This window comes from Lactuca sativa, chromosome 7 (genome assembly GCF_002870075.4).
Source record: "Lactuca sativa cultivar Salinas chromosome 7, Lsat_Salinas_v11, whole genome shotgun sequence".
In the NCBI taxonomy this organism is placed as follows: domain Eukaryota; kingdom Viridiplantae; phylum Streptophyta; class Magnoliopsida; order Asterales; family Asteraceae; genus Lactuca; species Lactuca sativa.
In genome coordinates, this window is record NC_056629.2 from 24810011 (window position 1) to 24823560 (window position 13550).

General features: G+C 29.5%; 1 protein-coding gene across 1 annotated transcript; it reads right to left on the reverse strand.

The window, feature by feature from the left end:
* Window positions 1-454: 454 nt before the first annotated feature.
* LOC111907392 (receptor-like serine/threonine-protein kinase SD1-8) lies at window positions 455-12926 on the reverse strand. Its single transcript, XM_042896682.2, has 7 exons — window positions 11164-12926; window positions 5131-5307; window positions 4760-4941; window positions 1675-1885; window positions 1347-1584; window positions 1079-1229; window positions 455-930 (listed from the first exon to the last, which is right to left on the reverse strand). Exons 1-7 carry the CDS (start codon window positions 12449-12451, stop codon window positions 622-624), a joined length of 2556 nt encoding a protein of 851 aa, XP_042752616.1. The 5' UTR covers window positions 12452-12926; the 3' UTR covers window positions 455-621.
* Window positions 12927-13550: the final 624 nt, after the last annotated feature.

Sequence of the window (13550 nt, forward strand, 5' to 3'; positions counted from 1 at the left end):
AGTATCCGGTCGTAAGGACCGTAGGGGTAGGTCAGGCACCCATATATGCCCGGCAGTATCCGATCGTAAGGACCAAAGGGGTAGGTCGGGCACCCAGATATGCCCGACAGTATATGTATGTTATGTGATTATATGGTATGTGGTACCGTGGGGGAACTCACTAAGCTTCGTGCTTACAGTTTTCAGTTTTGGTTTCAGGTACCTCTTCTTCGAAGGGGAAGGAGCCGGCGCGGTAGCGGTACATCACACACATGCTTTGTATTCCGCATTATGAGATCTTCCTGGGGATTTGTACTCTGACACTTTTACGTTTTATAAAAATGTTTTCCAGACATGCAATATCTTTGTAAAATGATAAGAACGTTGAGCGTTTTATTCCTAATGTTTTGCTAAATACATGTTTTAAAACTGAAAATTTTGGCTCGTATTTTGGAAAGTTACAATTATAATTAAATATGATTTATGACCATTATAATATCCGACCCAAATTCACACTTGCTATAATGTGTAAATATGTCATAATCTGCCTTTCACTTAAGAAAGATATTAACAAACCAACATTGATTAAATAAAAAAGTTGTGATGTACAATTGATGCTAGATGGTAACAAACATAGTTTCACTATCTACCATCTAATATCGAGATCGTGATTCCATTTACGGTCATTGAATCATCGCCTTTGCTTGAAGATTCTGTCTCGTTGTTTATTTTTCTAGTAAATAATCCAGGGTGTTTTGGTGGTGGAATTTGTACCGTTTCATTGCTCAATAGTATCAAAACTTTTGACATGTTAGGCCGATCTTCCGGTTGTCCTTGAACGCATAACAGTCCAACTTGTATGCACCTTAAAACTTCATTCTCTAAAAATTTGTCCCTAAGAGATTCGTCTAGTAGTTCTAAAGCATTTCCTTCGTTCCATAACTTCCATGCCTAAAAATATTTTTTTTTCACAAATATAACAATTTAATAATACAAGGACCTATATGAAATTAATTGCAAATATATGGATATTCTTTTAGAAAAAATATGATATTATAATTATTTTGAAAGCTTTAAATATGCCACTGCTTGTACTTACTTGTGCAAGAAGGTTAAGTTTGTTACTCGTGTTGGATGATCCCCTGTTCCTTTTACCGCTTACTATCTCAAGAATCAAAACTCCGAAACTGAAAACATCTGATTTCGTTGAGAAATGACCATCCATCGCATATTCGGGTGACATATAACCACTAGAAGAAAATTGACAAAAAATAATAAGAAACAATAAAACCTTCTAAAATACAGGTTATATCAGTAATTATGTGTCACATATATTTTAATTTATGCACAAATACAAGGATACTTACTATGTTCCAACCACTATCTTTGTTTCTGCTTCTGTCTGATCATTCCCAAAAATTCTCGCGATACCAAAATCTGATATCTTTGGGTTCATTTCCTTATCAAGCAAAATATTACTTGCTTTCATATCTCGATGGACGATTGTAACTCTTGAATCTTGATGGAGATAAAGAAGTCCACGTGCAATCCCACGTATAATCTCGAGTCGGATTTTCCAATTTAGTTTCAAGTTTTTCTCTTTCTCTATGATGATTTTCAGAGATAACCGTTTGATTTCAACAAAATAAAATTGGGCGTCCAAAGAAATATAAATCAATACCCGTGAAAACTTACCAAAAAGGAACATATCGAGACTTTTATTTTCCATGAACTCATAAACCAACAACTTCTCTTCGACCTCAATGCAACAACCTAGTACTCGAACAAGGTTTCGATGTTGGAGTCTCGCGATTAATCGAACTTCATTTTTAAGTTCCTCAATCCCTTGGTCGCAAACTCTAGAGAGCCTTTTTACTGCTACAACCTCACCTTCCGTTAATATACCCTATATCACCAAATATAATGATGTCACTTTTATGCTCACATGCCTATTGTCTTGTAGGATGGCTTAAATACAAGTGTTGAAAACATATATTTAATTTTAGATATTTCAATACGTAGGAAAATTTTATTTTGATATATTTAATCATTTATTTTACTTTACAGACCTGAAAGTCGTAGTATTTTAAACAAATTCACGGAAGAAAAAAAAATTTTAAAAAATGATTCTTTTACTTTTATTTTGTTTTTTTTTTTTCAAAAAACCATTTCTACGATTTTGTATAAAAAGCTTGAATTTCTAGGATTGTAAAGTCATATATATATATATATATATATATATATATATATATATATATATATATATATATATATATATATATATATATATATATATATATAGTGAGGTTCAATAGATAACGTAAATCGAAGGTGAATGGTGAAATTTTTTTGGATTTGTCTTGAAGAAGAAGGGGATGGAGGGTTTATGTTTGCCGGTGAGAAATGAAAACAACCCTCCCTCCCAAATATTTTTGACCTCTGGTGCTAGTCCAAATATTTTTTGGACAAAAATCGCAACAAATTGAAATGTTTTGACCTCTGGTGTTAGTCCAAATATTTTTGGATCAAAGTGACAATTTTCAGGTAACCATAAGGACTATTTGTGCAGTTTAGTCTATATATATATATATATATATATATATATATATATATATATATATATATATATATATATATATATATATATATATATATATATAAGTTCAATAGATAACCATAATTAACAAGGAACCAAAGAACCAATCGTGAGCATCGAAAATCATAATGACCAACGACCAAGGAAATAAATGTACACTTTTATATTAGACACACACACACCGGATTATACCAAAAACCCACCTATTTTTTTTGTTTAAAATTTTTTGAGGCCACATTTTTATCAAAAAAAAAAAACCAAATATACTTTTGTTTTCGATTTTCCGTCCTCTTTCCATAGAGATCCATGTTGATATATAAAAAACGAACTTTGTTTTCGAAAAAACCCACTTCATTTTGTTAGTTTTTTTTTCAATATTTAAGTTTATTTTTATAAAAAAAAAAACTAATTATACCAAAAATATTAATTTTTTGTACTCTATTAATAAATATCACTAAAAAAACCCTCGAATAGTGTAGATTCATATTATGAATCTAAACTGTAAATATTTTAATTTTTCAACATTCACAATTTGAAAAAACTCGATCAGTTCAGATTCTGACTTATTATTATGAACACTGTGAATTGGAGAAGGTTAAAAAAAAACCTCGATTAGTGTAGATTCATACTGTGAATCTAAACTGTAAATATTTTAATTTTCAACATTCACAATGTGAAAAGGCTCGATCATTTCAAATTCACATTGTGAATCTTACTTACTATTATGTACACTGTGAATCTGAGAAGGTTCACAATGTGAATCTGAGAAGGTTCACAATATGAATCTGAACATGGTCACAATATGAATCTAAACAGGTTCACAATGTGAATCTGAGCTGAAATAACGTTTTTTCTTACATGATTAATATGAATCTATGTTTAAAAAGTAAAAAAAAAAAAAACATGAATTTTGATATATTTATTAATTTTTTTCTATTAAAAAATAGACCTTAACTTTTCAACAAAGAAAATCAAGTGAGCTTTTTTCGAGAAAAAAAAGTCCGTTTTTTATATATCATCATGGATCTCTTTGGAAAAAGGACGAAAAATTGTGAACAACAGTATACTCGGTTTTTTTTCGATAAAAAACATGGCCTAAAAAATTTTAAACGAAAAAAGGAAGTGAGTTTTTTGTTATTATCCGGTGCATGTGCGTCCATTGTAAAAGTCTACAACCCTTCTTTTTGCCGTTGATCGCTTTAAATTTCGACGCTTTGGATTGGTTCCCTGGTTTCTTGATTAATAATGGTTTTCTATTGAACTTTTTCCATATATATATATATATATATATATATATATATATATATATATATATATATATATATATATATATGTGTGTGTGTGTGTGTGTGTGTGTGTGTGTGTGTGTGAAAAGTGAATATACCCTTAAGGGTATATAAGCTTAGGTACCCAAACACACCATAATTAGTAGTTTTGTTAGATATACTCATTATAATATTCTTAAACTTCAACCCCTAACTTGATTTACTTTAAAGATTTTCGAAATTTATAATTATCTTCCTCTTATATCATCTTTTTGTCGATCACCTACTAGACTATATATATTATAGTTAAAAATGAAAAATATGTAAAAGGAAGATAAATGTGAAATTTATTAAAATCTTAGAAGTAATCAAGTTAAAAGTTGAGTTATAACAACAATTGGACAATTACAATGTAGATATATGATACAAAACAACGTAGTATAGTGAGTTTGGGTACGTAAGCTTATATATCCTTAAGGGTATATTCACTTTTCACACACACACATATACATATATATATATATATATATATATATATATATATATATATATATATATATATATATATATATATATATATATATATATATATATATATATATATATATTGAAACAACCTTATTATATTCTAGTTGTATACACTTTAAAATGAACAACATTGCACCTTTATTATAGATTACTAACGGATCATTTTAAGCATACAAAGATTTTTGTCCAATTAAAGATGTAGTTGAAATTAAAAAATAAAAATGTATATTTTCGATTCTTGTTTGTTCTGAGTGTCCAAACTTTTGAAAAATTACTATTTATATGTTCAGATTATTTAAGAGTATATTTTTAGAATTTTTAATGTGGTTTTCAAAATCGCTATCTTTGAACACAAGTAATTTTAAGTTTTCATATATTACAAGCATTTTACCTTGTAAACACACCCGAAGCCACCCTGCCCAATTTTATTTGTGTCTGAGAAGTTGTTTGTAGCCACGACCAGTGTTGTAAAATCAAACAATGGTAATTCGAGTTCATCAATGACTGCCTCGCTAAGATAATCTCTCCTACTTGGCAGAATAACCCCATCATTTAATATGATGTCTTCTGGACCTAATTTGGATCATAGCAAACTCTATGAAACATATAGAAATCAATATGATAATCTATATATCTTGACGTTAAATTTTCAAACATTTTATTAATTTCAATGTTATACTATCAATACTATTTCAATGGTACGTGCATATTTTAAAATTATAAAGTAAGGTGTGTAACTATAAATACCAATAAAAAAGATACCTTGTCTATCTTCCAATGGTTGTGTTTTCTTCCTCTTCAAGTAGAAGAGTATCAGTAGACATATGAGCATAGCAAAAGCACTAATGCTAATTCCTACAATCTTGCCAACTTTGGTATTTGGCCGTCGTGGTGGTGGTGGTGGTGGTGGTGGTGATGATGGTGGTTGTTGTGGTTTATCTGCAATGAACAAGCTTTTAATACATTGTGCTATCAACAATATTGATTCATTAGATACAAATAATTGAAGTATTATTTGTCCACAAATACAAACATGTGTGAAATAGATTTAATAAAAGAATCCCATTTGAACATGTATATACCATAAGGCATAAGATGATGAGACAAAATATACTCTAGTATATTTGGTATGCAATCGACTAACTATGGGATGTGTTGATACGACAAAAAGCTATAACTTATGTCCGTCATTGTTTTTCCTTAAGGTTTAGGGAATGCAAACTCTACATGTGATGTCTAGAGATAAATATGTTGGAGAAGAAGTTTGAAAAATGCAGATTTAATGGATATCTTAATGAAACCAAGATATTATAATTTTACAATCCGAGTGAGGTGTCTTTTGGAGAAAGACTTTATAGCTAAAAAAGACACTCATAGCAAAATGATACTTCAAGAAATTCAAGAGACACAAAGTATTCAACCTTCTAGTGAACAAACATATCATCAAGAAAGAATGTAAGATAAAATGAGTAGGTTGGTTACATGTTTTTTTTATCTATCATCTTGCTAGGTTTTTGAATAATTTTTTTCCGTTCCAAAAATAGATCCCAAGAAACTATTGTTGAGGTGCCATCTAAAACACTAGAAACTTATAGGTATGGTAGAGCTTGTTATGAACATGATAGATAAAGAGTGGTTGTTACTAATAAAGAAGGGATAACACTTGACCTATATGAACCAACCAACTACTAAGAATTTGTGTGATAATTGTAATTCAAATAAATGGCTTATTTAGATGGAAGTTGAGATCAAATCCATGTGCTAACAACCAATAACATGACTTATTTGATAAACCTCCTAATAGCGAGACTATTAGGTATAAATGAGTCTTCAAGAGAAAAATTGGAATAGATGGAAATCTAAATATCCATAAAGAGAACCATTAGAAAATGTTCCTAAAGAAATGGACATGGATAGCTAAAAACTACAAATATATCTATCTATATCTATATCTATATCTATATATCTTATAAAGCTAGCATTTTTCCTTGAACCTCATACATTTGAAACTCCCAATACCACTTTTTCTTGAACCTCATGCATTTGAAACTCCCAAGACTATTCAACTTACACAAATTAATTTATGATTAATTGAAATATTATGATTTGTACCTCTTAAAACTCTTCAAATCATGCTATTTAATTGATGAGTTAAATGAAATATTTAGCCTATATGAGAAATTTGTAGATTACATATTGCATGTATGTTAACACAAAATGATAGATTATATTTATAGGGTTTGAAGAGTTATATGAGTGGTTCCGTGGATGTAAGAAAGTAATTGCAACTTTTGCATGTATAAATTCATGTAAATTCAAATTGGGTGCATGTAAAGTTTTAGATATTAACAAAGGTTCAAATTTAGGTATGTTTGTAAAGGTATACTTGAGATTATTTTTTAAGTTTATGTGTTATGCATCTTTTTATAATCATAGGGTGATGAGGTGTGGTTGATAATTACTTCTCATAAGCTTTTGGTAAATCAACCATCATGCTATTTATAAGTTAGAGCGATTAACTTTGTTAACATGTATGTATCTTTATGTTATTCTTTTTATGTTATTAAAATATATTTTATGTACAAGAGAACATTACTCAACATTTATTTTATGCTATGTATATACTATGCTAGTTTCTATCGTTTATTTTGTAAATAACATCGATGGAGTTTTTTATAATTGATTTTGATGAAAGGAGTTTACAATTATTATTCCAAATTGTTGGTGATAATGACGAATTAGAACGAATGATTTTTAATATTATATGACTTTATTGTTGAAAACCAATAATTATGTGTGTTATAAAAATGAATTATTTATGTTCTACCAAAAGTTATATGGATGTACCCAATTTTAAATGTTTTTATAGTAATAAAAATAAATAATCTTATTACATTTGTCAATTTTCTTTTTTCCTATTCATTAAAGGAAAAGTAAAATAAATAAAATATTAATATTTTCATAAGAAAATATAAATGATTAAAATATGCCTCAAGTGTAACACTCTTCCTTCTTTAACCCACTCTTAACATATTGTTTTTAAGATTGGTCGCAGTACATAACAATTACTATAGCTTTAAAATTCGAATTACCGTTTTATTTGGACCATTCATTTTTTTCCATTATTTCATAACTTTAAGGAAAAAAAAAATAAAAGTACAATAAAAAAAAAGTATGATAGTCTTTTTTAAATATAATAATGAAAATTTTCAAATAATGAGTTTTTAATTAGTAAAAAGTAATAATTGTTTAAAATAACGTAAAACTAAATAATATACTATATTATATTAATAAATTACTGTTATTTGAAATAATAATAATAATAATAATAATAATAATAATAATAATAATAATAATAATAATAATAATAATAATATAGGAAATAAAAAATATTCAAATAAATTATTCATAAATTAGTCAAAAATAAATATAGTTTAAAATAATTTTAAATCAAAAACATAATTCATTTTGATTCAAACACAATTTTACATATCTTTTTTATCGTAAACTTAAAATTATTATAATATTAGTTACAGCTTAGTATAAAATTTATTATTTCAATGATAAATAATTATAATATTATTTTTATAACATATAACTGTTAATATTTATATTAAATTATTGGGCACAAATCAAGAGTTTAAAACTTTCACTACAACTCAATAGTTTTTTTTATTTAAATGTAATTATGATTTCAAATTTAATGTATTTTCCTTTATGTTTTCCCCTACATTTAAAAGTTTTTTAAACTTATGGTTATTAATGTGTAATGTTTTTTTCCACTTATTTATTATACGCATTGTAGTTATATTAATAGTATATAAGTAAGTTTTGATTAAAAAATCATTTGTTTGAAAAAATTTGTGATTCAAAATGAAAGAGTTGAAAAAAATAAGTTTTGTCGTATTAGTGGTTATTTCAACACAAATTTTTTATAACAATGTTTCTATATATCAAATGTATGTTGATTTCTAAATATTAATTTTTAATGATTTATAAGTGTTTAATATGTTTTGTTTGATATAAATGTTATAATGTTGTAGTGTTTTTATTTTATTAAAGCTACAGTGTTTTAAATACTATTTGTTATTTGTTTTATATGCACATCGACATACGTTTTATATATAATTTCAACAACTTAAAGCATTCTATAAAATCATCAAAAGTTGTAGTATTTATTTTTTCAAACTACTTTTGTTTTTTTATACATGGGATTCAATATATGTTTGATATATATAATTTACACAACATAAAACGATCTATAAAATCATGAACTAATAGGGGAAATAACTAATGATATAAATAATTAAAATTAATAAGACTAATATGTTCATTATAGAATTTGTTTTGATACTGAAATTGGTTTACATGTATAAATATTAAATCAGAATTTGTTAAATGTTATTATATTAATTATATAATTATATTCACGCGCAACGCGCGGAGATTCGACTAGTGAACTCATAAATTCGTTTATGATGAAACATTTTCCGAAATGTCAATGCTTAATTCAGTTAGGATCTTGTCCATTTGCACATGTTTAATTATATGAGAATTACAATCGTTTATTAAAACCATCGTCCTAATAACTTAGTACATAATGTGTATATCATAAGAGGGTGTGTAAGCATAATAGATCCTTTATGGATTAAGTAATCATCTCGGAGCCAGAATCTATGTTTTCCGAAGTAAGTATTAGGAATTAGGTTTTTACCAATATGAAATTTAATACGACCTTTTGATTCTTCTCTTGGATTTTAGTTGCAATAACACTCAATTTTGAGTATCTTAATCAGACCAAACTAAAGAGAACAACAGTGATTCGGGTTGTTATTCGGGTTGTTTTTTTCTCGGTGATGAAGCGTATTTCCCATGAATTTATTTGTTCCCTCACCCTAAAAATATAATGGCATACATAGGTTTCTTCTACCCCAATTTTTTATAATACCCCTTCCACTCTGATATTTCTTTTTTTATTATAAAGTTAGTTTTTATATGTTAATCTATGTTTGGTGTAATACTTAAAAACTTAAAAAGTTAGCCGAGAAAAATGATGTTTGGTAAAAAAAATTATCTCACAAGATAGTTGAAACATACAAAATGACATAAAATGACATTTAAAAAAATATGTTCTTTCTAATTAAATAAAAGTGTATTTAAAAAAAAAACTCATGAAAAATTCATGTAATTGGTTTTTTTTTTTAAAAAAAACTAGTTTTTAAACTACTTATTAGTTTGTCAAATATAAAAAGACAAAATTACAAAAATGGTCACTGTAGTTGTCAAAATTATATGGTTTTGTTCCAAAAAAATTTAGTGGTGCACCACCGGTCCAATTTTAATTCTTTTTAGTGATTTTAGTCCCTATCAACTTAAAAAGACTATTATTTCCCATATATTTGTTTTTAAAATTTTTGTTATATATTTTAATGTTTTTAATTAATAAAAATAGGAAGGGCTCGCCTATCCCATTTTTCTTTTTCTCTAAACACACACACACACACACTCAAGAACATAACACCGCTAATGGTTGCCATCATCACCACCGACTTCCAGCACCAACTCCTACTACCGTCCGCCACCATCATCACCGACTGCCACTGCCCTCAACCACAAACATCAAATCTCACCCTCACCCTCACTCCTATCACCACTGACGACCATCACACCATCGTTCACTAGCTTTCTGTTGGAAAATATTACCAGAAGTCAGAGAACCACTCTTCTCGTTGGAACTGCTTCCTTTATCGTCGGAGATGACACCCTTCTTGTCAAAGCAGGGGTGTTCAGACGCCTCTAAAATGACACCACCACCTTCTAATTGGAGTTTTCCCTACCCAAATGACATCGCCACCATCTTTCAGCGATTAGGTTTTTTAGCCACCACCACCAACGCCCTAACGTCATTCGACCTGAAAAAATCATCTTGTTTGTCGACGGTTAGGTGGTGATTTTTAGCACAAGGATTTTCAGAGCCTAAATCTTTGGAGATTTGTTTATCTCTGTAAATAACGGTTCCGGCGAGGAGGCCAGATCAGATCTTCGACCATATCAGATCTTCGGCCAGATCTTTCAGCGATTGGGGATGAAGAACATAACAACAAGGGAGAGATAGAGAGCCAGAGAGAGATGCCCCATATCTTACACAAGTCGATAGTGGAAGAGGACGACAGACGCCGGACGACGGTGTCGGAAGAAGGTGACGGACGCCGGGCAGAAGAGGGCCGACATGAAACCTCTGTCTCTTGGGATTTACAGGCTATAATGGTAGAGGGGAGGGTTAAGAAGGGTAGTTGGGGTTTTTTCTTTTTTTTTTTAATTAGAATAATTAGAAACAGAATGAAACAAATTAAAACAAATATATATTTAAAGGCATATTTGTCATTTCATGTACGATACAGACTAAAACCACATAAAATTGCAAAGTATTGGGACCAAAACCACACAAAATATTTGAATTTAGACCAAAACCATATAATTTTGTCAATCGACTATTTTTGCAATTCTATCATATAAGAAACTGAAAAGGCTCAAAAAAAAAAAATAAGTCAATTTATCATCTAAGTGTGCCCATTATCTTTACTTAATAATAGTAAAAACTTACAGAAAAAAATAGAAAATAAATATAACAAAGGGACTTTAGTTATTTCAATTTTAGAAAAGACAAGTCTATAAATAACCATATTCAAAAGTATCATCAAATTAAAAAAATTTATGGTTTTTTTTTATTTAAGAAAATGCATGCCTGTTAATGCAAGAATCATTATAGATTTTTGGATTGATTTAGAAACGTACCCAAATCAGAAGCTCCAACTCTAACGTAAAGATCATCTCCACCATTATCCGAATCAGCATACTGCCTCATATCGATGAGATCCCCTTCCCAAATCACACAACCCGACCCGCCTTCAGTGACATCCATATTAGCATAAGCAGCACAAGAACAATTCGTTTTGCAAATCTCACCACACTTTTTCAAATTTATCGTCTGATCTAAAAAAGCTTTCGAAGTCTCCGGCAGTTTCATGTTCTTGAATAGCTTAAATCCATCCGACCTGCAATCCAAGCTGGAGTTTCGAACACACCCATCCAACCCAACTCGGAGATCCCATGCTTGTTTGTTCTTCGGATGGAATCCAGTCATACAACTGCAGATCGGTGCAGGGTTTGCAGTACAAATGCCAGACGGACCACATTCACCAAAGTGGTCGCAATTACCGGGGAAAGACCAGTAGACGCTCCAAGTTTTTGTTGTGTCAGCCCAAACCAATCTTTGATTCACACCAGAAGAATATACAACCAATCGTGAATAAATTGAACTATTCACCAATTTAAATGAATAATAAATCTCATCTGAATTATCTTCAACGTCAAACTGCATTATACTCCTCCCTTTTATCTCCGGTACACCGCTAAACCTTCTTCCAGTCCACGGTCCACTCCGACGAATTAACGTTTCCTTGCGCATAAGCAAAATCTCCGGGAAATGACGAACAGTGAACATAAGAGAATAATCACCAGTTCCTGGATCTAAATTGATTGTCTTCCACGACCTCAAAATCCGAGTAATTCCAGATTTCCTGTCCCACCCCAGTTTCATCTCCGGCAATAAAGTATCAGTCGGATAATCAAAGCTTTGCCAAATATAATTTTCTGGATCCTCATCGTTTTCCAGACGAAGCACAAAGTTACCGTTGTCCAAAAGCTGCGCCACCGTGTTCCCCGCCCGTGTAGGTTGATTTGTCGACCAGACGATGGTTCCCGTCTGATTTACAAGCACCATGTTGCCGTTGCTGATGATGGTTAGGTTCCCGGAGGATGAAGTAATGGGGGTGTCTCTATTAGCTACCCAAACATATGTTTTCTGCTGAATTTGCTTGTACCAAATGCCTATATACAAATTATTGTTGCCTGGATTAAAGAACCCCAACTCAAAATGTTCATCTTTAGAAACTAGAGTTTGATTGATGGTAAGTGGCTGTGAGAATGTGATGGTGTCGATAGCTAGAGAGTGAAAAGGGTACAAGAGTGACAAGATGAAGATGAAGATGGAGGTGCTGACATGGCTATGGAGGGTTTTCATTCTTTGAAAGTTACAGATTAACACTAACAGAATTTTTGTGTTCAATGATTTGTGTGATTGGAGGTTATATGAAGGTTGTCAACTTCAAAGAATTCGTGGAGATGGTGGTGTTTATATTTTTTTCATTCGTATAGTTGACTTTTCGGATGAAACGGATGAAACTTGATTAATAATTTACGGAAATTATATTGCAAGTACCTCAAGAAGTCAAGAGCAATGGCAAGTAAACTAATGTGGATAATTAGGGACAAACATAGAAACAGTCAAATTGGGAAAAAAGAAATACTAAAAATACTAATGTATATACATACTTATTAGTCGAATTATGAACTCTATTTATTTAGGTAAAAAGAAATATAAATAACAAGAAATTTAAAATAAAGTTAGTAAAAAAAACATTCAAACATTGAGTACTCCATTAGAATATTATTTGAACAACAAATATGGCCCATTTAAAACCATGTTTGATTGGAAAAATAAATAAATAAATAAATAAAAATAATAAATCTGACTCCAAAGTCTCATTATTTTATCATACTCAAAGTAAAATTTATTTAAGAAGAAACATAAATTACCAGTAAAAGTGACGATTTGGTTAATTTTTTTTTTCTGGTTTATCAGTTTCATTACAGGCCTATACACATTAAAGTCTCATTATTTTATCATAATTTACGAATAAGTCATAAACTAAAATTTGTTTACGTAAAAAAACATAAACTACCGGTAAAAGTGATGATTTGACCGTTATCTCCTATAACACACATTTTACCGGTTTCATTACTGACCTAAACGCATAATCATTAAATGAGCTGATGAGATGAATAGCCTGACATCTCTAATTTCACGACCAGAAAAGACTGATTTATTTATGCTTTATTTAAAAACTAGGTGTGAGTCTCATGTATTACATGAGTGTATTTAAAACAATTAAATATGTATAAACATTTGAGAAATTTGAATTTATAAGAAAAATAAGAAACATATTGAATAACTAAAATTAAAGTGTTTTTTTTCTCTTTTAAATTTAAACAAATCATTTAGATAAAATAATCAAAGCAAATTAATGAAATTTTATTTTAAAATTTTGAAATTATAAGGA